The 22,648-nt window shown below is 39.5% G+C and overlaps 8 protein-coding genes across 13 annotated transcripts in view; 5 read left to right on the forward strand and 3 right to left on the reverse strand.

The window, feature by feature from the left end:
* Positions 1-803: 803 nt before the first annotated feature.
* On the reverse strand, positions 804-3,100 carry sip3 (septin interacting protein 3). Its single transcript, XM_066402821.1, has 7 exons — positions 2,826-3,100; positions 2,680-2,772; positions 2,476-2,628; positions 2,027-2,350; positions 1,730-1,977; positions 963-1,679; positions 804-907 (listed from the first exon to the last, which is right to left on the reverse strand). Exons 1-7 carry the CDS (start codon positions 2,952-2,954, stop codon positions 865-867), a joined length of 1,707 nt encoding a protein of 568 aa, XP_066258918.1. The 5' UTR covers positions 2,955-3,100; the 3' UTR covers positions 804-864.
* Positions 3,101-3,405: 305 nt separating this feature from the next.
* LOC136417231 (speedy protein C-like) lies at positions 3,406-4,442 on the forward strand. The gene is given in 4 exon segments (XM_066402811.1): positions 3,406-3,560; positions 3,613-3,799; positions 3,801-4,053; positions 4,108-4,442. Coding segments are annotated over 4 exon segments (672 nt in total). The 5' UTR covers positions 3,406-3,517; the 3' UTR covers positions 4,297-4,442.
* A 512-nt stretch (positions 4,443-4,954) lies between these two features.
* Positions 4,955-22,648, forward strand: part of LOC136417273 (rho GTPase-activating protein 11A-like) — a 46,852-nt gene continuing 29,158 nt past the window's right edge. Inside the window, exons 1-13 of one of the 4 annotated variants that reach the window (XR_010752786.1) lie at positions 4,955-5,146; positions 5,197-5,391; positions 5,443-5,679; positions 5,732-5,881; positions 5,933-6,059; positions 6,116-6,254; positions 6,307-6,393; positions 6,457-6,501; positions 6,554-7,033; positions 7,085-7,489; positions 7,539-7,622; positions 7,692-7,773; positions 7,833-8,055. Coding sequence is in view for 3 of the 4 variants with exons in the window: in XM_066402891.1 (XP_066258988.1) it covers positions 5,036-5,146; positions 5,197-5,391; positions 5,443-5,679; positions 5,732-5,881; positions 5,933-6,059; positions 6,116-6,254; positions 6,307-6,393; positions 6,457-6,501; positions 6,554-7,033; positions 7,085-7,489; positions 7,539-7,622; positions 7,692-7,773; positions 7,833-7,961 (2,271 nt within the window). In the remaining variant the exon portion in view is untranslated. Of the gene's footprint in view, positions 5,147-5,196; positions 5,392-5,442; positions 5,680-5,731; positions 5,882-5,932; positions 6,060-6,115; positions 6,255-6,306; positions 6,394-6,456; positions 6,502-6,553; positions 7,034-7,084; positions 7,490-7,538; positions 7,627-7,691; positions 7,774-7,832; positions 8,095-22,648 lie in introns of those variants that run through there. The other 3 variants (XM_066402891.1, XM_066402892.1, XM_066402893.1) reach the window with 3 other exon arrangements.
* On the forward strand, positions 9,146-13,215 carry Mat89Ba (nucleolar protein 6 Mat89Ba). The gene is made up of 10 exons (XM_066402805.1): positions 9,146-9,178; positions 9,234-10,603; positions 10,661-10,975; positions 11,117-11,577; positions 11,728-12,031; positions 12,090-12,343; positions 12,398-12,606; positions 12,659-12,853; positions 12,919-13,011; positions 13,070-13,215. Exons 1-10 carry the CDS (start codon positions 9,161-9,163, stop codon positions 13,187-13,189), a joined length of 3,339 nt encoding a protein of 1,112 aa, XP_066258902.1. The 5' UTR covers positions 9,146-9,160; the 3' UTR covers positions 13,190-13,215.
* bcn92 (LYR motif-containing protein bcn92) lies at positions 13,267-14,147 on the reverse strand. The gene is made up of 3 exons (XM_066402806.1): positions 14,009-14,147; positions 13,816-13,936; positions 13,267-13,720 (listed from the first exon to the last, which is right to left on the reverse strand). The coding sequence occupies exons 1-3, from the start codon at positions 14,086-14,088 to the stop codon at positions 13,664-13,666; spliced, it is 258 nt and encodes an 85-aa protein (XP_066258903.1). The 5' UTR covers positions 14,089-14,147; the 3' UTR covers positions 13,267-13,663.
* On the reverse strand, positions 14,398-16,037 carry LOC136417211 (acyl-CoA-binding domain-containing protein 5). The gene is made up of 6 exons (XM_066402792.1): positions 15,881-16,037; positions 15,551-15,743; positions 15,348-15,496; positions 15,175-15,287; positions 14,949-15,122; positions 14,398-14,789 (listed from the first exon to the last, which is right to left on the reverse strand). Exons 1-6 carry the CDS (start codon positions 15,939-15,941, stop codon positions 14,637-14,639), a joined length of 843 nt encoding a protein of 280 aa, XP_066258889.1. The 5' UTR covers positions 15,942-16,037; the 3' UTR covers positions 14,398-14,636.
* Positions 16,400-17,549, forward strand: Dph3 (Diphthamide biosynthesis 3). 3 transcript variants are annotated; one of them, XM_066402783.1, is made up of 3 exons: positions 16,400-16,561; positions 16,622-16,696; positions 16,743-16,962. In XM_066402783.1, exons 1-3 carry the CDS (start codon positions 16,454-16,456, stop codon positions 16,815-16,817), a joined length of 258 nt encoding a protein of 85 aa, XP_066258880.1. In that variant the 5' UTR covers positions 16,400-16,453; the 3' UTR covers positions 16,818-16,962. The 3 variants fall into 3 exon arrangements, with proteins under 3 accessions (XP_066258880.1, XP_066258878.1, XP_066258879.1); XM_066402781.1 differs by lacking the exon at positions 16,400-16,561 and adding an exon at positions 17,308-17,549 and having other exon boundaries at positions 16,743-17,250; XM_066402782.1 differs by lacking the exon at positions 16,400-16,561 and adding an exon at positions 17,308-17,549 and having other exon boundaries at positions 16,624-16,696; positions 16,746-17,250.
* On the forward strand, positions 17,955-22,460 carry LOC136417199 (uncharacterized). The gene is made up of 9 exons (XM_066402769.1): positions 17,955-18,086; positions 19,114-19,245; positions 19,387-19,512; positions 20,186-20,383; positions 20,456-20,587; positions 20,767-21,099; positions 21,153-21,347; positions 21,444-22,216; positions 22,266-22,460. The coding sequence occupies exons 1-8, from the start codon at positions 17,955-17,957 to the stop codon at positions 22,206-22,208; spliced, it is 2,013 nt and encodes a 670-aa protein (XP_066258866.1). The 3' UTR covers positions 22,209-22,216; positions 22,266-22,460.

A 22,648-nucleotide genomic window follows, 5' to 3' on the forward strand; every position in this document is an offset into this window, starting at 1 on the left:
CAAAGTTTCATTTGGAAATGGTAAAATTCAGAAAAAATTCCCTTGAAGTTTCACGGGACAATTTTAACTTGGCGGAATTGAAAACACGTTTCTCTAAACATGCTCTATAAAATTAAGATTTCAGCCACATTAGCCCATAAATAGCATTCTTCATCCCTTGCAGCACGAGCGTCACAGAAAACACTGACAAAAAAAAAACAACACTAAACTTTTCTGTCCAGGGTGTTCATTTTTTAAATTATTTTTATGGGATACTTAGTCCATTGAATGTCCGTTCGATATACATCGATGAAAGGGATTTCCCGTTAACTTGCACAATAAACGAAATGCAGCGAACAATCGGAAATGACCAATTATCCAGTAAAAGCAACGAAAAATGGAAACCCTGTACATACCGCTTTAATGATAACAAACAATAATTAAAAGGTCTAAGTAACATTCACACATCTCGACTGGTCCTGGTCCTACGAAGGCGTAGAAGAGCCACTCGAAATTTCTAAAAAATATATATATATTTTTTTAAATTTCAGTATATAATTTTGCGTTAAATAACGAAATTTTAAAATTTCGACTTAATGACACGAAATCCAAAAAATATATATTAGAGAAATTCCACAACATTAAATTACCAATTCCGCCGTACCTAACTTAAAAAAGCAAAAACTAACCGTCAATTAACGTTATGCGCTTAACAACAAGTCTGTTTAAGTTGTTTAAATAGTACCAAAAATGATTTGCTCTTGCAACGTGCCCTCTTAAAATTAGTGCCTTAATATAGTACAATCGGCCAAAAAAAAAAACCGTTTCGATCAGTTCATACATATATTTTTTGGCGATTTTAGGATATAGCGAAAAGTCTTAATTCTAATTTTGTTGCTGCTGTTCCCTCTGCAAAAACCTCTGCAACCTAAAACATACACATCATACATTCGCCTATTTTCTGCAAAACAATAACACTATACCTTCTCCTCCTCACTTCCTCCTCACTCCGCACGTCACCCTCCAAATTGCTAACACCCGCTTCTTCAACCACAGGAGCGGCTCTCCTATTGGCCTTCGCCTCCTCAGTACTGTTACCTTCTGTAGAAGGATTAGACAACTCCGCTCTTGCAGGGGCGGCGTTGCCGCTCGCTCCAGGCTGCGCAGTCACGACGTGCGGACTTCTCACTTGGGTATTTGTCGAAGAAACACTAGCGGCAACACTGTACTGTTGCATCATTTGAACGGCTGCATCCAACAGTGTCTGAATGTTCCTTAAGCATTGGATGCGTGCTTCAACGTGCTGCCGTTCGTTCCCCTCCAAATTACGTAGCTCCTCTTCTGATAGGGCGGACAAGTTGGTGGGCGGCATCGGGGGTGGGGCCATGAATGGCATGGGGAAGGGGAATGGTGGGAATCCGAAGGGAGGGGGCACTGTACTGGGACCCGTGGGTGGTGCAGTGGTAGCAGGTTCAGCCTGCGAAGGGCCATTTTGAGGCAGGGCTGCATTGTTAGGCTGGTTGAATTGTCGGAAGGGATTGGGTCCGGGGGCAGCAAAGACATTGAAGAATTGATTAGGAGCATTGGGGGGCGCTCTAGGTGGATTGGGAACGTTGTTATTGGTTCTAGTGCTTGAGGCCGGGGTCCTGAGAATGTCCAAGCGACACGTAGGACAGGTTTGCTGACGTTGAAACCACGACCTAAAATACACTTCATAATAAACGAACCCAGAGATAACAATTGAACAGACCTCAAACATGAAGTGTGGAAAATGTGATTGCAAGGAAGTTTCTTTGAAGCAGTGACCATCTCTTCTCGGCAAATGATGCAGACGTTATCGGCCGCGGCAAGTTCCTCTGGAGTGGCATCAGGATATAAGGTATTCATATTATGAATAGCTCTCCGAGACAAAATAACATCGCTAAAGGCTTTCTTGAAGTTTCTAATTGTGTAGTACATGGGTCGAAAAGCGAACAGTGGCAACGTGTAAATTCGTACCTAAATTCTCGTTTACATTCACCTGCTCTTATTGACATTAAAAACTTACCATAATGGCAACAAAAGCCACATAGAAAATCACTTTGATGAGGCCCATTACTAGTTCTGTGTACAGCAAGAATACAGCCTTATTATCCCAAGGAGTTTCACTATTTAGGTCCACAGAATGTAGGGCATATTTAATGGCTATGTTAACCACCACAGTGATGAGCACAGCATACTCGAAACCAAAAACTAACTGTACCGAGGCACCTTTTGTGACAGTTGACAGATAGGCATGTGAGATAAAGTGCAAATCTAGTATTCCAAGTAAAAGTAGAAGGTTCAGCACTCGCATATGGAACAACCAGCTTATCACTGGGCTTCTCTCCATCTAATTGTAGTAATGACAATTAAGCTAACCATCAAGATAGTTTCCATAGAGACAATTAAACTGATTCTATGGAAATTAATTTGCCAAATATGAAACTTAATTAATAAGCTAATGCTAATTCTTACATAGTCAACTCGGTCTTCAGCTAACCAGTGAAATGATTTCAGGAACAAAAGTAGGGTAAATAGAGCCACAAATTTAGGGGTAAAGTCATCTCGAAACACTGTAAATGCCAGGCAGGTTTCTGTGATTGCATACCAGGAGCGCTCCATTAAGTGCTGTAAAGTTTAGTTTATAAATTATGGCAGGTTTTTGGTTTGGAAAACTACCTCAAACTCAGTAGTGCGTAATTGACCAAAGAAAACCTTCCTCATCAGCTTTCCAAGTATCCATACTCCAATGAAGGCTTGTATGTAGATCACCTGGAGTAAAGGTGTTGTGTAGATGCAAACTTGGGCCACAAGGAGGTACTTACGGCCATGCTGGGATTCGATTTGGTAATGTACACCACAGAGGGGTAAAATTGCTTTTTCTGGTAGTAGGCGTTCGCCACTACTACGGCGGTCAAAAGGAAGCTGACAAACGATATGCCGAGAAACCGCATTTTGTTTTATGGTAGCTGAGGTTGTCTACTTTTATTCACCACAATCACCAGAAAATTGGAGGGAATATCTGGATACGTGTTTATCTTCAGAGTTTGGTCAATTGCGGTCACACATTCGCTTTTTTTTTGTTCCAAATGTCAGTAAGTGAAGTTTTGAGTTTAACCTGTGGCGCCCCTGCGGGAATTGCCGGAAACAGAGGCGTGGGTCTTCGCCTTTGGTCCACGTATCGTACAGAAGCGTAGAAGCGTATGTAGTCTTCGAAAATGAGTTTTTAGCAATCGTTTACGATTTTCAGTAACTTTAAATCATGTAAAAAGTTAAGAAACCATGTATTTCATTTAAATTGAATGCGTGATAAGGACAAATTGGAGTTGATAATTTGTCTGATTTTGTTGTTACGTCATTAATGGACAAAAGCTTCTAGGCAACCAAATATACACCCGGTTATTATCATTATTTGTTTACGTTTTATAACAATAGTGCGAAAATCTTAAAAAGTCAGGCAAAAAGTTCTTTAGCAACCTCCGAATTCCTTTCAAATTCAAGAACACCGTTTAAGAGCATGATATTCACAAAGCACAAGGATTGCTTCCTAGAATTACTAGGTAACGCAGCCCTTGTGTGCAATACCCATTAAAACCTAAAATCATTTCACAGAAAATAGCGACATCCAGTTCTTTCTAAAACGTGACCCCTGCGGAGCCCTATGTGACAAGTACCACCTGGCGATAGTCTTCCAGTTCTTCATGAGAGCCAACTTCACCAACCATGACTACACAGTCAAGAACTTCTTTTTGGCTCTGTATGTAACCTTGACCCTGCTTGATTCATTCAAACTATTTTTAAAGTAGGAGCTTGAGTCACGACCTCTACGACGAGTGTCCCACTCTAAAAAACATCATTCTAGCCAACTATCTGTGCAAGGTGGGACCCCGTGATGTAAATACCTTTTACTGGGATAAGCTGCATTTGTTTAAGAGAATGAAGTATCGAGGCTTTGTGTACAGGAAAGTGACTCGAAAGCTTTGTGAGTTAATGGAGGATGGTGCCTTTGATAAAAGTCGCAAGGAGCGCCATTCAGGAATCTTGCGATCAGTGGTTTGTGCTAGTTTTAGTTGTTGTGTTTCATTAATTGTTTTGGGGGTTTTGCAGGTGACTTGTGGCAAGTGCATGTGCCCCATAGAGCGGCCACAGTCCCCTAACATGATGAAAATTAAGGACAAACAAAAAAAGAGGGTGGATGCAGACAAGCTAGAAACTTCCAATGTAAAGCGGCCTAGGATCTGTTTTGGGCTTTTTCATGGTAAAAATGAGACAAATGTTGTTGTCTCTGTTTATTAAAGCTTTAATACGGGAGGTCGTGTTTATCATCGTAAGTTGAGCTCCTTTTGAGGTATTGTTAACTGTTACCAGTCAGTATTAAATTAAAAATTTTCCCATAAAAGGGGACTTTTATTTTGTTTTTGCAAATATTTTTGAGAGGAAAACTGTGATTAAGTCAATATTATTTAATATTAAATTAAGTGTATTATTTCTTTGTTAAATGTGGAATAAATGAGATTTTTGTACTTTTTATGAATTGATTGATTTATGATTTAATTGAGTTTGATAAAACACTAGGCAAAATGGTAATGCGCGCGATTTCCGAATTGTTCCTTAATTTTTTTGTATCCGTGTTAGAAAGAGACCAATATAATGCAGAGAATTTGATTTTGTTTCACATCAACTGGCAACATTGAAGTTAGGCAATAATTTTATTCCTTTTTAAATATTGCCAGAGTATATCCACAGAAAGTCCAATGAAATTGGACTTATATATTTACTCTACAAGAATTTCAGAAAAATCTTTATTTAAATACGTTTTCAATACTAAATTAAAGCTATAAAACTACAATAATGACCGTTGGTCTTGTTCAAAAATGCCGGGTTATTTTCAGCCAATCTCATTACACAAATTCAGTTAACCTGACTGTCACTGTCATCAATAACCATCCGATCAAACTTCTCGATTTTAAAATCAGTGTTTTCCTACTTAAAAATGTCCACTTTTACCATTTTTTAATTTGATTGAACTTTAAAAATGTTCATAAACGATGTGCACCGTAAGGAAGAAATCCAAAACATCGCTGTACAGCGTCTCAAAACGTATGGTATCAAGTACCGAGCGAAAAAAGCGCGGGTTTCCCAACAGGTAAACTACATACAACCCTGCTTTTTACATTTTTAATCTTTCGACAACAGGTAAATAAGTACGGCAAAAAGCTCTTTAAAGTGCCATTGCACAGGCTTGAGACTGAAACTGTAACCCTGCTCAATGGACAGCAACTAACCATACCAAAGCGAATCCATGATATGTGTTCATACATTTTGTCTAAAGTCCAAACTGAAGGGATTTTTAGGATGGAAGGGTCCAAGTCTAGGCAGCACGAAATCAAGGTTAGTTCTAGGTTTGTCCTTTAGTTGTTGTACTAGTGTGAGGGGTTCTAGTTGTCCTTAGATAGTGGGCGCCCTTTAGGGCTAGAGCACCATGTGATAGATGTGGCAGTGGTGCTAAAAAGTTTTCTTAGAGAGCTGCCAGAGCCTCTAATTCCTTCTACACACAATGACTTATTTTTAATGTCCACTGTTGGCAAGAAAACTATAGAAGACACTGTTGAGTGTCTCTTGCTTTCATGTTTGTTACTTCCCAGTGAGAATTTGAATGTTTTGTCCTATTTGATGCAGGTGAGAATATCCCTAGAGGCCCTGAAATCTTCACTGATTCGTTATTTTCTAGTTTTTTTGTGAAGTTGCTAGTTTTTCAATATATAACAAAATGAATTTTAATAATTTATCAATTTTGCTGGGGCCCAACATTTTTCCTATAGATGATAAATCAGTACCAAAGTCTTCATTGACTATCATGAGGATATGTGATATTACTAGGGTAAGAAATAAGTTTAAATTCATATAATTTTTTTGAGTTATTGGATTTTAGTTGTTAATAGAAAATTCAAAGGCTATAGGGTTTATCCCTGACTACATTATCAAGCAAATAGGGCAACTATCGGGAACTGAGCATGAGAAGGGAAGAAAAAGCAAGCCAAGAAGTAGTTCATTAACAAGTTGGTTCAAATATAATGCAAATTAAAAAATGTTTGCTAATTCAAATTCTGTCTAGGGGTATTCAATGGGCTTAAAAAAATGGTCACTACAAGCAAGGTGGAAGAATTCCAAACTGTGCCTGCCCCAGACCTTGTAACCCCCAACATAAACTCTATAAAGAAGCGTACAGACATGGGTCTATCCTTAAAGCGAAAGTAAATTTTTGCATAGTATTTTTTTGGCACAAACTCTATTTGGTTTTTTCAGGAAGGAGGTGGTTAATAAGCTGCCTGACTGTGCCCTGCTCAACACCCCTTTTACTCCTGTGAAAACGCCCGTCAGTATCAACCCTAAGTAAGCTTGCAATTATGATGAGATAAACTTGAGATTATAATATACCTATCTTTGTTTAATTAGTGGTAAAAAGCAGAATAAGAGAAATAGTATCAGTGACTTTAATAGGTAGGTGAAAATTAGGTACTTTAAAATTCCTTTATTAATGCTATTTGCACAGTTCGAAGGAACCGAAAAAACTGCACTCATACATGCGCACTCGTAGCATGAAGAGCTTAAAAGAAGACGATTCTATTGCATCAAGCAGTTGCAGCAGTAGTTTGAGCACTAAGTCTCTTTTGGAACGCCGCTGGTCTGCAGTGAGCACTGCTGCCATCTTCCGAAATAAGAAACGAGCGACTTGCGTCCCTTCTTCTAAAAAGAGGGAATCCGACTGTATGCAAGTGTGTAAGACCGAGTTTGAGGACATCAAAAATCGAGTTTCCGCTATTGAAAGGAGGATCTCATTGGAGTTGGACCAAGTACAAAACAATAATAGCGTCAATTTAGGTTTGGAGGCCGATGGGGATGTTAAAAGTGTGCAGACTGTCTACCAGAAGACTTTGGAGACAGCTTCGCTTAGTCCTACAACAGACCAACTTGCCCGGAGGTTGAGTAAGGATTTACGGATAAGGAGGAGTGGGGAACAGAAAATCATTCGGTGAGTAAATCTAAAGGAATGTTAAAAGTGACAAATGTGACTGTTGCGCAGCTCTCCTAGCGCGCGCAAAATTGGTACAATCAGACGCAGGTCTACAGAAAGAGAAAGGAAGACTGCGCAGGTGATGCGCAATCAGTCTTGGCATTTTGGAGCCTCTACGCAGGCTCCTCTATTGCCCAGATTGGGCGCCAGAAAAAAGTGGCGATGCAGCAAAGAAAACGCTGATCTCGCTCCCTCAGAAACCGACTTAAGCTGTCAATCTACCTTTCAAGTATCATCCCATCCAAGCCATTGTAGCCGTTCTTCTCTGACAGAGAGTTCAACAGAGTTGAGGCGTAACGCCGAACTCCTCTTTGACCCCTCCAAATCGATCATAGATAGCGGAAATGGCGATGCAAGAGCTTCAATTGCGAAGCTCCGTAGTCAAAACGTGGGGATGGTTCGGGCCAAGGCTAGGTCAGTTATAAAATCTTCAAATTATCTTTATAATTTTGGAGTTTTACAGGTTGTTTGATAAGTTAAAACACCCTGATACTTTTATTGAGACTACGCAAAAACAGGGCTGCGAATCTACGCGTATGTCCTCTAGGTAGGTTGATACTAGGGCGTGTCTTTTCGAACTACTTAAGGACCTTTAGTATTCATGTTTCTTTTGTAGACGCCCTAAAAGCTCTTGCATATTGCAAAAACAAAAACTGCAACAAATTGGACGACATTATGTCAAGAACTCGAATAAAATGGTGAGTTTAATTTATTGATATGTAGAATTCTAGTTTTTTACGTAATATCGAAATTAAAGGAGTTTGAAGGAATTACGTTGAGCCCATGTATAAAGTCTCCTCTAACGCTTAAAACTCCGAAGAGGCTTTGCAGGACTCCGGCGGTGGACAAGCGAACTCCTTTCAGAGTTTTAGCTACCCCCATGTAGTATTTGCTTTTGAGCGTTTTAAACACTTTTTTTTATTAGTTGTTTTCACGTCTTTATACTCACTATTTACATTGGAAATATGTGTTTTAGTTCTGTTATAACAAGTGTGTTTATTTTAATATGGGATATTGCATAATAGGATCAATAAATCATTATACAGGGTGCTCGCTTTACGAGTCCCATCATTGGGATTTTATTGGTGGGACTCGTAAAACTGGCACCTTGTACATACCTATATTGTGTTCTTTCGTTTTCTTTACCTCCTTTAGTTTTTTCCTATTTTCTTCGTTCTCAGTTTCTTTCCCTTTTGTCTTCCTGTTTTTATTTATTTGGTTTTAGTTTTTTCGCCTCTTTTTTTAGCTGATTGATTTTCTGCAATTTCTGAACTGGAAAAGGATTTCCATAGACCTAGTAACTTGCATTTAATTGACGTTTATCTACTAGTACTGTGGCAAATTACATTACAGTAAAAATATATACGAGTACATGTGAGCATCCTTATTTATGTTAAGATCACTATTTAATATTATCTGAAAATGATGGAGAGTTGGTTGTAAATTTCTTTTAATATAAGCGTTAAAAAACTATAGGAGGGTTGCTTAAGAATTCCTTTAACGTAGGCGAGAGAAAATGGTGATGGATTAGGTAATTGTGAGTAAATGGCTGAAATATTGCTTATCAATTCGCTTTAAAAAAGGGATCTGCGTTTAGTGGTGCCTATGACGAATTATATCGAGATTTATTCTGGGCTTAATTCTTACATACATGTTTCAACAATTTGCAAAATCCTTGATTCTTTAAACCCGTAAAAATTGCAATACTCTTAGTTACGGAATTTAGAAGTTGAAGCGCGATACGATCTATTTAAGTATCAAAATTTCTCTTGACGTCACAAATAGTTGTTACATTTGAAGACACGACCATCGACATGTCAAAATATATTGTTGCAGCTAATAAACTAAGTACGCTCCAGTTAGACAATTAAATTATCTTGAAACGCACATTCCTAAAATATTTCTCTTACATCGAAAGGTTAAAGTACCCGAAAACTTAAAATTCACTATTTCTCCTTGTCGCACCTGTATAGTGCGTCCACGCCGCATTGTTTTGTAAAGCCTAACCTCACATTCACGTTCTTTTCATATGTAAATTTCCTCTCATCATATATCTATCTAATTTAAGTGCAAATTGTCATTAAAATGTACGAATTGGAGCAGGTAAGTTCGCCGAAAGTTTCTAAAAGCCTTATTAAGCACACTTTATCACATTAAGGATAGTTCTGAAGAATATTTTGATGGTGAAGCACCCGCAGAGTCGAAGCCATCTCAGCCTGCTTTTGGCAAACGTAAGCTTAACTCCAAGGTTTCCAATGCTAAAAAGAAAATTAAGCCCAATAGCAATAAATCTAAAATGAGGCTGCAAAAACCTCCCACCGCTGATGAACTTAGCAACTTAGAGATCACAGAAAATTTGTATAATGATAGTATGCTCAGACTCCAGATTGATGAACTGATAAAGGAAACAAGCATTAAAGTTAAGAGACATGAAGCACTGAAAAACTGGCTAGAAACTACTTTCAAAAATACATTGAAATTAATGGAAAATGAAGAATTTTTTCTCTCAGAATTGCAAAATGTGGCAAACTCCCAGACGAAAAGAAGTAAACTGTTGAGTAGTTTTGCAACCAACTACAAATGCCCCTTTAGTGCTGACCAAGATTTGAGGATTTCATTACCAAGACCAGAGATTTATGAGAGCTTTGGGTTGTATGATAACAATTCTTTGGCTGGACCCAATTTGGAGGCTTGTATAAATGTGAAGATGCCCAGAGAGTGTTTTAACGTCAAAGACTTTTTGAATAACCGATACCTTGTGAAAAGGTTCTATTACCTTGCCTATATAGCCCTCAAAGTCCCCTCCTTTAAAACTCAATTAGAGCTTTTTGAAGGCAACAATTTGTTACCCATTTTACATTTGCAACCTACAAAAGACAAAAAATTAATCATTAAGGTTTTTGCCACCCCTTGTGAGGACTATTTCAAAATCTCTCGTCTTTTGCCCAATCAAAACAATCTCAAAAAAGATTTGTTTGAGACCAAAATTGAAGACTTGAAATTACACCCCACACCTTTCTACAACAGTGCTTTAGCCCATGACTTCACATTGAGTGCCAATTGGGCATTTGTAAAAGCAACTTTATCTGATTACCCAACTATTCATGAGGGTCTTAAACTGGTGGGAATATGGCTTAAACAGCGAGAATTAGACAGATGTTTCACTCCAAATTTAGCCATGTATTTCATGGTATATCTGGTCTTAAAAAAGAAGATTAATAAGTTGATGAGTTCATATCAGGTGGTTAGGAACTTCTGGAGCTTCCTAGTGGGGATTGAAGGTTTTATTAGTCTTGCGGAGGTGTCCGATGAGATTTTAAGGCAGTTTAAAGGCAGCTTTAGTGTCGTCTTTGTGGATAAGACTGGGTGCTACAATTTAGCCTCCTTTTTAACTATGGAAATGTTTAAAAAAGTTAAATTCGAGTGTTCCTTAGCTTTGAAGCTTTTAGGTGAGACTCGACTGGAGTCTTTTCACAGTCTTTTCTTGAGCAAACTTCCTTTTGTTTTGCAATATGACTTAGTGCTTGAGTAAGATGAATTTTATATAAATTTGACCATAGTTTCAGGTTCACTTATTTATTTCAGTGTAACTAAAGCTTTGCCCCTGCAGGAGCAACTGATTGTCAGCAATGTTGAGAAAGCCAAATATGCAGGTTTCAAGGAATTGCATGCAGTAGGGCTTTTAACTGAACTACTGCAGAGGGGGTTGAATAAAAGGGTGGTCAGCTTGGTTCCTCAAATTGTGGTAGATTACCCAAATGAAGTGAAAAAAGTGCTTTTTGGGGTTAATTTGGAGAGAAAAAATGCTTTTAATTTTATTGAATTGGGGCCCTCATTGAATGACACTGTTCAAGCTGAGGAGTTTAGGCAGTTTTGGGGCCATTTGGCCACTAATAGGAGGTAGGTGAGGAATGATTACATTTTTTTTCCAATCGCAAAATAGTGAATAGATGAGACGACAGAGATGACGATGAAACAAAGTCACTTTGTCTCTTGCAATTCCACATATTATTGTCATACCTACCAATTTCACGTATCTAGGTTCCAGGACGGCAGCACCAACGTTGCAGTTTACTTCAAAACGAGCACCATTAGAGGGAAACGGGGCATAGTTAAACGCATCATCAAGTACCTGTTCGCCGAGAAGCTTAATTTGCCATTGCGGTTATTTTACGATGAGTTCGAGGAACTCTTACTGAATAAAAAAGTGGTCAGTTCCTACCCCTTGGGCACCAATGAGGAAGCGTCGTCAAAGATCATTGCTGTAGCCGACGAGCTAGGGCAGAAGCTCAGGAGCACAGAGATGTCGCTAAGTATTACAGGGATTCAGGGCGTTTCTGAGGCCTTTAAGTACACTCAAGTGTTTCCTCCGATTGCTTGCAAGTTTAAGCCAGATTATGTCACAGAGGTTAGGGGGGAAAGTGTGGTTTTCAGTGAGAACAAGAAGAAGATTGGTATGCTGCCGAGGTATGTTGAACCCCTCGAGCTGGTCATACAGCTAGGTAAGTCTTTAAATATGAAATTCTCACATTTGATTGCCACCAATTAGAAATGAGAATGCTTTAGCTCCACTTCCCTTTCTTTAACTGGACAACTGCATCTCATTTTATTTTCCTATATTTTTATGTTCTTAATATATATATCTTATTTAGAGCACAGCTCTAAATGGCCCAACAACTTGGAAGCGGTGCGCCATATCAAAACCTTCATCTACCTGGAAATCTCCAAAATGCTCCTCAATCGCCATCAAATCGTCAGTACTGTAACCAAGGATTACCTAGAGGTTTTATACCAAGGTCTGGTATTCCATTACACTCTTTATGTGGTCAAAGAGGTAGCTCTAATGAAGAAGGAACTTTCACAAAATGGCAGCACTGCCTATGTTAACAATCAACTCAGTCTTGTTTATGAAAAAAGACTAAACGTTTTACCTAAAGTCAATGCAGCTTTAAAGGGGTAAGTGTTCCACAGTAAGCTTCATTTTCACAATCGCTTCTAAATGATCCTCGTGTAGCCTTCAGATGCAGTTTCCAAGCTTTGGCCCTGGTACGGCTTTAACGAAAAGATGGCTGCGCGCCCATCTTATCGATCAGCATCACCTGTCAGATGTGACAGTGGAGCTATGCAACGCCGCTTTGTACCTCAACAACGGCGCATTTGCCGAGTCCTGTTCGCCTCAAATCTCGTTTCTTCGCTTGCTCAAGTTCTTCAGTGAGTTTCAGTGGGAGCTACAGCCTCTAATTGTAAATTTCAATGAAGACATTTCAAGTAAGCCCACGTAGCAAAGTTTTATTTATGCTCTATGTTTTTTTACATTTGTAGAGGAGGATTTGAGCGAGTTGGAGGAGAAATTCATACAGAATCGCACTTTTCTGCAACCTTTGTACATTGTGACCCCATATGATCAAGGGCAGTCGCTTTTTACTACGCCCAATCCTTCTAGAGAGGTCTTGTGCAGGGTCAGGCAGTTAGCAAAGGCCGCGCTGGAACTTACAGTGTCGTTATCTATTGTGCCAGGATTTAATGTTAAGGTTCTGGATTAAAAGGGCAATTTGATGAAGGAACTAACTGGAGGGTATTTAGGATCTTTTCAGGCCAAATATGGAGGGTTACCATTTGCTCATCCACCTCAAGCCTCTTTTAAACCCAAGAAGACACGAAGCGATAGATACTTCCAATGACAGCAAGATTGTTCTTGAAGCATATGAAAAGAACTCTAACGAGAAGATTCCTATAAATGGCTTCGATCCTGTAGCGCTTTACTTGAAGGATTTAAGGGTAAAATCAGGACAACTAGTAGAAGCAATATAATAATAATCGCTTACACTTTTTGTTTTTTACAGGAGTCTTATAGTGAGTTTGCAATATTTTTCCATGACCCTTATGGGGGTCATGTGGTGGGAGTGTTGTGGAACCCTGAAACCGAGGATTTCAAGGTTATTTTAGATTTTTATTTTAAAGATTTGTACATGAATTTATTGTTATGTATTGCAGGTGGCTCAGATAGGTGGCAGAAGAGTTTCGGGAGACAAGCTGGAGCTGAATAAGGAGGCTTTGATTGAGGATTTTTATTTGCTCGGCAAAGGCGTGGTAAAATGGATTGAAAAGCTGTGATTTATGTAAAATATTTTGATGTATTATTGTTTGTATGTATGTACAAAGACATAGTATTGTAATGCCGGCATTATTATAGACATGAAGTAGTGTCAGGTCTTCCATGAATACCACTAGCTTATTTGACAATTTCCATTGCTAATTATGTAGAAAAAGAACTGATTTTTTAATGAAAATTAAAAGATGAAAGAAAACACAACCATCATTTCAAAAGACTTGGACCAACTGAAAAATGCATTCAAATAGGTTGATTTATATTACAACAAAAAATCTTAATTATCTTAATCAAGTCTTAATTTAAAAAATATACATAATTTCACAAAGAAAACAAGAAAGGATGACATATCTTTGCTCAAATAAAGAAGCAAATTTTTCTACCAAGATTGTGTCACATTTTCAGTTGACAGTCTCCAACTGTAGTCTGGAGTATTCTTTTACCTCATCCAATTCTCACATTACCCCCTCTAAATAACCCTACTTTCTATGCTCTATGACCAGCTTATCAGCCCTATACATCTGGCTTATTGAAGCCTACAAACACAAGATAGCTCTTAGATAAATAGTAAACATATGAGCAATAATAAAATCTACGTTTGCATAATATTATCAAATCCCATTTTCCTCACCTGCCTTTTCACCATTTCTAAGCTCTTAAGAGCTTCTTCAATCAAGCTCTTCACACCTTCAGGATCGCTAACCCGTTGGTTTTGCCTAAAGGCGTCTCGCACTCGTCTGACGGCATAACACCTACAAGGGAGCCCCAAAATACCTCCGCAAAGTTGCACTATTTGAAATCAAGATTTCCTGAATGAAACTCACCGGAAATTGTACGAAGCAAATTTCTGTGACTCGCGCAGCAAAGCCTTATAGAGATTTAAAATGTGGTTTCGGCCTGACATTGCTATGGAGATTTTAATTCTTGCTTAAGATTATTCTTTTTTTTTAAAGGAAAAATTGGTGAATTTTTTAGGTTAGGTTTTCTATTTCGAATGACGTAGCACAAATTTGTGTGAAGTCAGTATCAAAGATGGCGCTAGAGAGAACCTCAAAATGATGAGTTTGGTAGTCGCACAAGAAATTTTAATTTGCCCTATAGGAAAGTACCAATAATTAAAAAAACTCGTTTGTATCAAAATACAACATTAGAATTTATACCAAATTCTTGATAAAACCAAATCCAATATTAAAGTAAAAAATGTAAGAATTAAATAAAACTTCAAAAATATACAAATAAAAAGACGAAATTGCGTACAACTTAGTTCGCACATTTGATTTTCTTCCAGATTTTTTCCACAACATAAACTAATATTAGCACTTATACAACGCCACCTTACAAACACCTATATACATATTACTTTAAAATATACCAAAGCCGAGAAAAATAGACAACAGCGTCTAAATATAACTAAAACTATTACAACTATTAGGGGTACGTTCATGGAGCCCCTTATTTCCTCCTCAAACCCCACCTACTTACTATAAAACTGGCTAGAAAAGGCCAGACGATCATAAATATTATAATTTGAGGCCGCAAGTCGCCGAATATAGGCTTTTTTCGTCTAGCCAAGGACTTTTTAAGTGAAGGCTCCAACATTGATACCTGAAATAATTATGACTAATAAAACACAATTTTGGCATTGTTTATAACATCAATCCTTTTATAGCTTCATCAATTAACAGAATTCTTTTTGGATCATGAAACTACAGTTTTGTGCCATTACTTAATTGTTTTATATTAACAATTATGCTCTAAACTCACCCTCTCACTTAGTCTTGCTAAATCAACCCTGAGACTCTGGACCGTTCTTGTAACTTCCTGTGAAATATCCACAGAGCAGTTATGGGGCCTCGTCCGAGGCCTGGAAATGTGGGTAACAGTTCCATTTAACATTGCTAATTTTTCTTCCAATTCTTCACCATCAATCATCGGCACCTAATTTTCAAAATCTAAGGATGACCCTTCAAAAGAAAACTGTTATAAATACCTCAATTGGCTCAAGAAACTCGTCATCAGACTCTTCTTTTACAATAATTGGTGATTCACAACGAGATGATGCTATGCTCGATACAAATCTGATTGGGGAACCTTCACGTGATCCTTTTTGAAACAATTTATTGAATTAATAATTGGGATGCTTTTAACTAGGAAAATAGGTACCTAAAGGAGTGTTGGGCTGTGATCGAACACGTTCCAAAACATCACCTGCAACCAGTTCTAAGTCATCAAAATTTATGCTATCAAGTTCATTGGTGGGAGCTTCAAGGAAGTTTGCCACTTTATCTGAGAAACTCATAGTTTCCACAATCCTTTAAGCATAGCTTTTAAGCAAAGAGAAACGAGAAAGAGCATTAAATCATTACGAATGCAACTCATCAACATATTTCTTCATAGCTTCATTCCTAGACATATCTCCTAGTTGCTTCCAGGCATCATACTTGGCTCTCCCCACAATATCCCAGAATCCAGGCCTAGTACCTAAGCAGGGCCCCTGAGTCGCCTGTTTGAAGTAGGAATAGAAGCGAAGCATAAGCTCATTGCTTGGTTGATAAGAGCCTGTTCAAAGTTCAACAATAATTAGCATAATTAAACTAAAAACTTCAAGATGCGACGCAGGCCTGAGACACTTTTTGGTGCTTTCTGCACTTAAGACCAACAGAAGGAAAATTGACCAGTGAAATGGCTTTACTCACCGTTTTTGGGCAAACTTCGAATCACATTTACGGCTGCATTAAATTTTTCTTCAGTGGTCATGATGGTTGACTACACTAAAGGAGAACTTCAAGAAGCTTTTTCTATTCTAAATAGTGTTGATTAACAGCTGTTAGGGTTGCCCCATTGCCTAAAACACATCCCCCTTCCGATCTAAGTTTAGGAGAAATTATATTTTTATTTTCGATTGTCATTGTCAGTGTCGGCAAAAATGTCTGATAGAAATAGGGAGGAATATAAGTTTATTTAAAAAAACAACATATTCTCTACATAGTATACATCAAACTAGTTAAATAATAAAGTATTTGAGAAGGATTCTTAGATATTATTATTATTATTACGGTTTCTGCTATTGAGTACTATTTTTATTTAGAGCTAGAAAAACAATTATTATAAAATAGCTGACAAAAGAAAACGAAATAATATTCTACATTGAAAATGTGAATCACTTGTCAACAATAGTGTTGTTTATCCAAATAAACCCCACATTGTCGTTTTTAACCTCAAAAACTTAATGTGATCCATTTTCCAAAAGAGCCCTAATTTAATGCGTTATGAGCGTCTTTCACGACGAAATTGAGATTGAAGACTTCGAGTTCGACGAGGAAGAGGATATTTATCATTACCCATGTCCTTGTGGAGACAGATTTGAGATTTCTAAGGTCCCTTTTTTTAACCTCAATTTTTTATCCCCTCAAAATCAGTCCTTGTGGCTTTTTTAGGAAGAACTTTTACGAGGTGAGGAGGTGGCTACTTGCCCCAGCTGCTCTCTCGTTATTAAAGTGATCTATGACAAGGTAAGTTCTCCTTGAGGTTTAATCAAATTTCATAATTTTCCAAAAGGAGGCGTTTGAGAAGCTCCAGTCTGAAGTGCAAGGCTTGGTAGGCGATCTGAAGAAACTGCAAGTGAAAAATTAGGCTTTGATATGAATCGTGGAGGTGGCAGAGGTCGAGGAGGAGGTGCTATGATGCGCCCCTTTAAAGGAGAGCAGCTAACTGCAACTGGGGTGGCAAATAATGAAATGCTGCCCACTCTAGTTACACAACCACCCCCACTTTTCCCCTTGTTGGAGCGTTACCCTGTACCCCTAACTCCATCTCTTGAAACTGATTATCTTCTAATCCTGCAGCAAGATTTTGTTGATCACATGCAGCTATCAAGTGCCTATGTACGCCAGCCTGAGGCTAAAAGTGGACAACCCGAGAAGGAAATTGATAAACTTGTAGCACAGATTCCAAGCATTAAGGAAAAATATGATTGGAGTTTGTTTCCTGTAGAGTTGCGTCCCAAAGCCGTGGCAAAAAGAGCTGTGGTGCAGAAGGGTCATTCTGAGGTGAATTTCCAAGAGAAGTATGTGTTCTTTAATAGTATTTTATGGTTGGCTTGATACAACAAATATACTTTGAGGCTGAAGGCTTTGGAACAGTTGGAAGAGGCCAAAAAGGGGCCTGACATTAAAGAGGAGGTACTTGACAATGAAGAGGAAATAGGAGAAGAGGTGGATGAGGAGATGGACGAAGGGACGGATTATGCAAATAACTATTTTGATAATGGGGATGGATACGAGGAGGATGATGACAACATGGACGAGGGGCCTATTTATTGAACATATTGTGATATTGTTATGAGAATAGTTTTTAATAAGAAAACGGTGTTACTTTATTTTAAAATGACGGTCAGCAGCGCTTCATAGCTGGTCGTTTTATCGATATAAAACCATTCGGTGATTGCTGAATTGATGTAAATATTAAAGTTATATTTTGGAGAAAATGCGTCACGATTCTTGCCTTTACCAAAATCAAAATTGCTAAAAGTAATCTCGATGACGTGTTCAGACAATTTTGATGGGTTTCATTGTATGCACTGTGTTCACTTTATAAACAATTTCCATTGGCCATCTCAGCTTACGATTATATGTCATCATCAATGTCACTGTTTTGTGACAGTTACACAAATATTAATTCAAAATTTCTGGTTTACTTTTTTTTAAACGGTTAAAAACCAGTAAAAGTAAAATTAAATTGTTTCTATAGAAGCGTCGATGTCCTGTCTACATGTCTGGAGACATACTGCAGTTTATGCAAGCCCAAAGGGCAGAAATTTTCCAGGAAACTGAGCGACTTAACTGGCTGGAGCAGAGTGACAAGGAGAATTTGGATGAAAACCGTCTAGAGCAGTTTCAAAAGGTGAAATTAGCTTGTATTGAAATTTGTCTCTTGTGGTGGAATGGGGCCGAGGTCTTTCAGGCTGACTAATCAGGTTTCCAGAGCCCTCAAGTTGAGTGATTCCGAGTGGCAAATCAAGAGCCCATTGATTGGCTATGTTATGTGGGTTAAGAGGCACTTGGTTGAACACTTGTTTGCTGAGAGTTTAGTAATGTGTTAAAGAGAAGGGTGTACATATTACCGACTAATAATGGGAACTTTCTTGGAGTTAATGTTGTTTAATGTTTATATCAACTTGAAGCTCATTTTGAGCAGTTTAAACATAAATTTACTAAAGGAAATTTTGTATTGTCACATTGAGGTTGTAGTTGAATTAAGGCTTTCCTTAGTTACAGGCAGATATATATTATACATGGGGTAGATCGCTGATCAATTTCTTTATTCTAAAATATCAACAAAACACCTCAAAATGTGCCAAAATACATGGGAGTTTACATCAAAATACCTCAGTTATTTACCTTTAAGTAATGTGTGATATATATTAAAGATTTTAGTTCCTAAAAGCTCCTCAAAACCCCCTTTAAAAAGGATATTTTTTATTGGTTCTATGTCATACTCTACGGAGGGACCCATGTAATGTTTTCTCACAACCGCTTTAAATTTGTCAAATTACTAGAAAAATAATTGCTGAAGCTGTCAAAAACCGAACTGTTCCTCTCTTCCTCTCTCTGGAAGGGCGCGCGTGTACCAACGTGACCTTGTCCCCGCTATTGATTGGGGAAATCTGGATCTGGAACGCGACGACGGCTGGCGTTGCCCTGTTGCCAAAGTCTCTACATTAGCCTCAAGCAAAGAGGCCTTAAAGGACACCATTTGAGATGGATTTTTGCGGGTCTTTTAGGGAGGAAAAGTGGCATCGTTGGAGGGTTGCAATCTCCTTTGGAAAACAGGCTCATCACTCCAGTTTCGCTCCTCCGCCGCGTCATAGGTCCGCCATAAAGACCTCCGAAAACGGTCTAAATCGCATTTTTTGCCCTCCACAATTTAGTGTCTCATATTGCAGATCACCGAGGTCGGTGACTTTAGGGAATATGATTCCGAGGCAAAGTGCGCTTATCCACCTGTCTCTGGTCTGAATTCGCCCCCAGGAGCTTCGCCCCCTTATCAAGAACCTCAGCAGGTAACTCGCTAAAGTTACTCCGTCATCGATTTATTCCTCATCATGATAGTCATTAATCACGCGCTAATCTGGGGCCGACTTCTGTTCTCTCCGCCCCACGAAAAACTCAGCCAAAAAATAGTGAATTAATTTGGGTTTCAGGAGACACCTCCAGTGGTCGAACCTCTGGATTTAAGCGGATGTTATGACTTCTTGCTAGATAGAAAGAAACAAGCCCTGATCGACAGGCTAACGAGGTCGGAGGGACCGTTTTTCTGCAGGTCGGCGGTAAGTTGGCCTCGTATAATTAAAATGTGTATCTCATTAGCCTAGAAAAGTCAAATTTCCAAGGGTAAATAGAAGTAAGTGAACCGCAAATAATTGTTGTTATAGTGGTTCGATCAGTGATAAGTTGGCCGAGGACGGTGACGGTCAGCCTTGGTATCGATTCGTTTTTGTTTTCCGGTCGGTAGAGAAAACTGAGTGGGCCGCGTATGTAAAACAATTTGAAAAAAAACATGCTACAGCCTTTAAATAATGTAATAATTCAAGGCAAATGATGAAATGTGTAGATCCATATGATACAAAATACTGGTGCGTAGCAAAGGGGCAATAAAAATATTTAAACATATTTTTGCAAATAATAATCTTGGGGATATTCTTAAACTGAATTATCGTTGAGTCAAAACTTAATTCACAATGCCGCTAGTTTAAAAAGAGGAACAAAAATGAGTACCATAATCAATAGATTTAACTGTTAAAATAATGAAGTTAGAAATTTTTCTAAACTGCGCAATCGATATATCGCAAATGATTTTACCATCGTCTTAATTAGAAAAAGGTAGCTAGAAATAAGTACCATATCAAGGGGTCTATCTTTAAAAATTACAAAGTTCGAAATTTCCTCGAAATTACGAAACTTTATTATCTTTCAATGGTTGAAATTAAGTAATCTTTCCAGGATGAATCGAGGAGGTTTGGGGCATCGAGATGCGGGACCTCCTTTGGGCTGCCCTCGTTGCGTCGTGGCGAATACGCGCCCCCGCAATTAGGACGCCTGAGGGCCTCGCCTCACGAGGGTCTCGGCGAGTATGAAATCAGGCGCAGCCTCCTCGAAACCGGACAGATTCGCGATTGCTTGATCTATCCCTCCGTCAAGGTAAGTCAGCTCACATGAGTTTCTTCTCAATCATGTTGCGGGCGCTAAGTGCGAGCGAATTGAATCTTTCAGAATCTTAACACTGAAAAGGAACAAACTGATGATTCTGTTCAAGTAGGAAGTATCCACAGTACGAATACTAAACATTGCATTGAGGAAAAGTCGGTTCAAACTGACATTCGGGATATTAATTGCGAGTTGGTTGTAAGTAGTTGTATTGCGCTGTAAAAAAGCTTTTGGGGCTATTAACACCTCTTGCAATTTCTTCGGAATTTCTAAAAAACACCTTAAAAACCCTGCAGCTACTAACAAGTAGGGACAAAATCACTCCGCCAACATTACATGCACAGCTTGTAATTCCGCTAAATTAAGGATTTAAACAGGTGAAACATGACTTTGAAATCGTTACGAAAGAGAGCGCCGTGATCCCGTTGCGCACAGCCACCGACGAGTTAGTGGACGCGGCGCTGCGCAGCCGCTCCGTATATCCGCTGCGCATCGATCAGCGTCTCACCACCGCGCAGAATGAAGCGCTGCTGAAAGCAGTCACGACCGGCAACGTCGCAATGGACAAACCGAAGGGCATATTGACTAATCGACGAACGGGCAGTCCCCGGGACCGTTACGTTGCCGATTTGGGTACACACACGTCGTACAACTCGACGCCGTATTTAGATGGGTTCACTTATTCGGACAGGAGCGACGAATTAGAGCGGGTGAGTGTGTAACGTTGCGGGTTAAGTAGGAAGGTTTAACGGGACGCACGCAGGAGAGGCTGAAGCGGGAGACATACCAGCATGAACTGCGATTGCAGATCGAGGAGAAGCGTCGTCTGACGGCGATGCGCGATGAACAAGAACGGAGGGAACGTGAGTTAGAGAATAGGAGATTGGAGCAACAGTTGATGCGGATGCGTGAGGAGCAGACGCAGGAGGACCAACGCAGGCAGAGGCGGAACGAGCTGGTGCGTCAACGTTTTCAAGTTTGTTTTTTTTTCTGTACTAAAAGAGTGTTGAGGAATCTCCCTCACCTCATTTTTCTAGACAAGTGTCCGTTCCAGATGCGTCGTCATAGTGACGATTTGCTACGCCGCAAGACGGAGCTGCACGAGATGCAGCGCCCCTGGCGACGCCACGCGGACTCTGAAAGCGCTAACCTCGACTCAATGGGATTGGGCAACTATTCGCCGCCAGTCTCCAGACGAGTCTCCCCTTACTCTTCTTCTGCTACTTCTTACAACGTGCCACCCACCTCTGTGTTCCCGGATTCTAGTATTAGTAGTAGGTATGGTCGTTTCGAATCTTCTTCGTATCCGGGCGGCATTCTGCGCAATCGGCTGAGCGCTTACGACACGGTGCCTCTGCCGCGCAGTCATCGCCCCACTTTCGATCGTTTTGATTCACTGAGCCGGATCGACTCGCTCAGCCATCGCCTGGAGACGCTAAGCATGCGCGACAATTACAGCGGCAACCTCAGCGATATCCAGCGGAGGCATAGCGCGACGCAGCAAGATTTGAGTCGGAGTCCGCGGTTGCGCCGACGCAATTCCTCGTCTCGTTTTGAAGAAGCGCTACCTATGCCCATGCTGAAGGCGCGGTCACCAGTGGCGAAAGAGTTGCGTAACGCCGTCCCGTTCAGCTCTCAACGTAGTTCGGATAGGTGGCAGCAGAAGTTACATGCCGTGGAATCGCCAGTGAGCACCAGAGGCAGCATTTTGACGCAGCTGGGATCGATTCGGGCACAGTTGCAGCGCGAACAATTACGCATGGACGAATCACTGCACAGACGCGGATTGATGCGCACAAGGACCACCGAGGATTACTGACATCACGGGTAAGCTTTTTCTATCGTTGCTTTCATGGTTTCTTAAAGCGGTTTTCAGGAACTCCCATTGGCCAGTGGATCGTTGTCAATTCGCCACACATCGAGTCTTCACGGATAAAGATTACCCACAACTTTCGAATAGTTGTTTTGTATTATTCAATTGCGACATTGTTAGAGTTGGTCTTTATATTTATATATTCATTGAGATTTGTGCGTCAGAGTTTAGAAAGAATAGATAACGTTACCAGTTGAATTATACGAGTTTTGTTGTTGGCAAATAGTCATCGACCATCTCCCTATATTGAATCAATCACGTGAATTAGAACGTTATTTTGTTGTACTGAGTTTTAGACAAAATGACGTGTGTCGTAAATTACTCCAAATTTTATTACATTCATATATTTTGTTAATTTTTGTCAATTAACACCTGTAAATTAATAT

Source organism: Euwallacea similis, chromosome 27, assembly GCF_039881205.1.
Source record: "Euwallacea similis isolate ESF13 chromosome 27, ESF131.1, whole genome shotgun sequence".
Lineage (NCBI taxonomy): Eukaryota > Metazoa > Arthropoda > Insecta > Coleoptera > Curculionidae > Euwallacea > Euwallacea similis.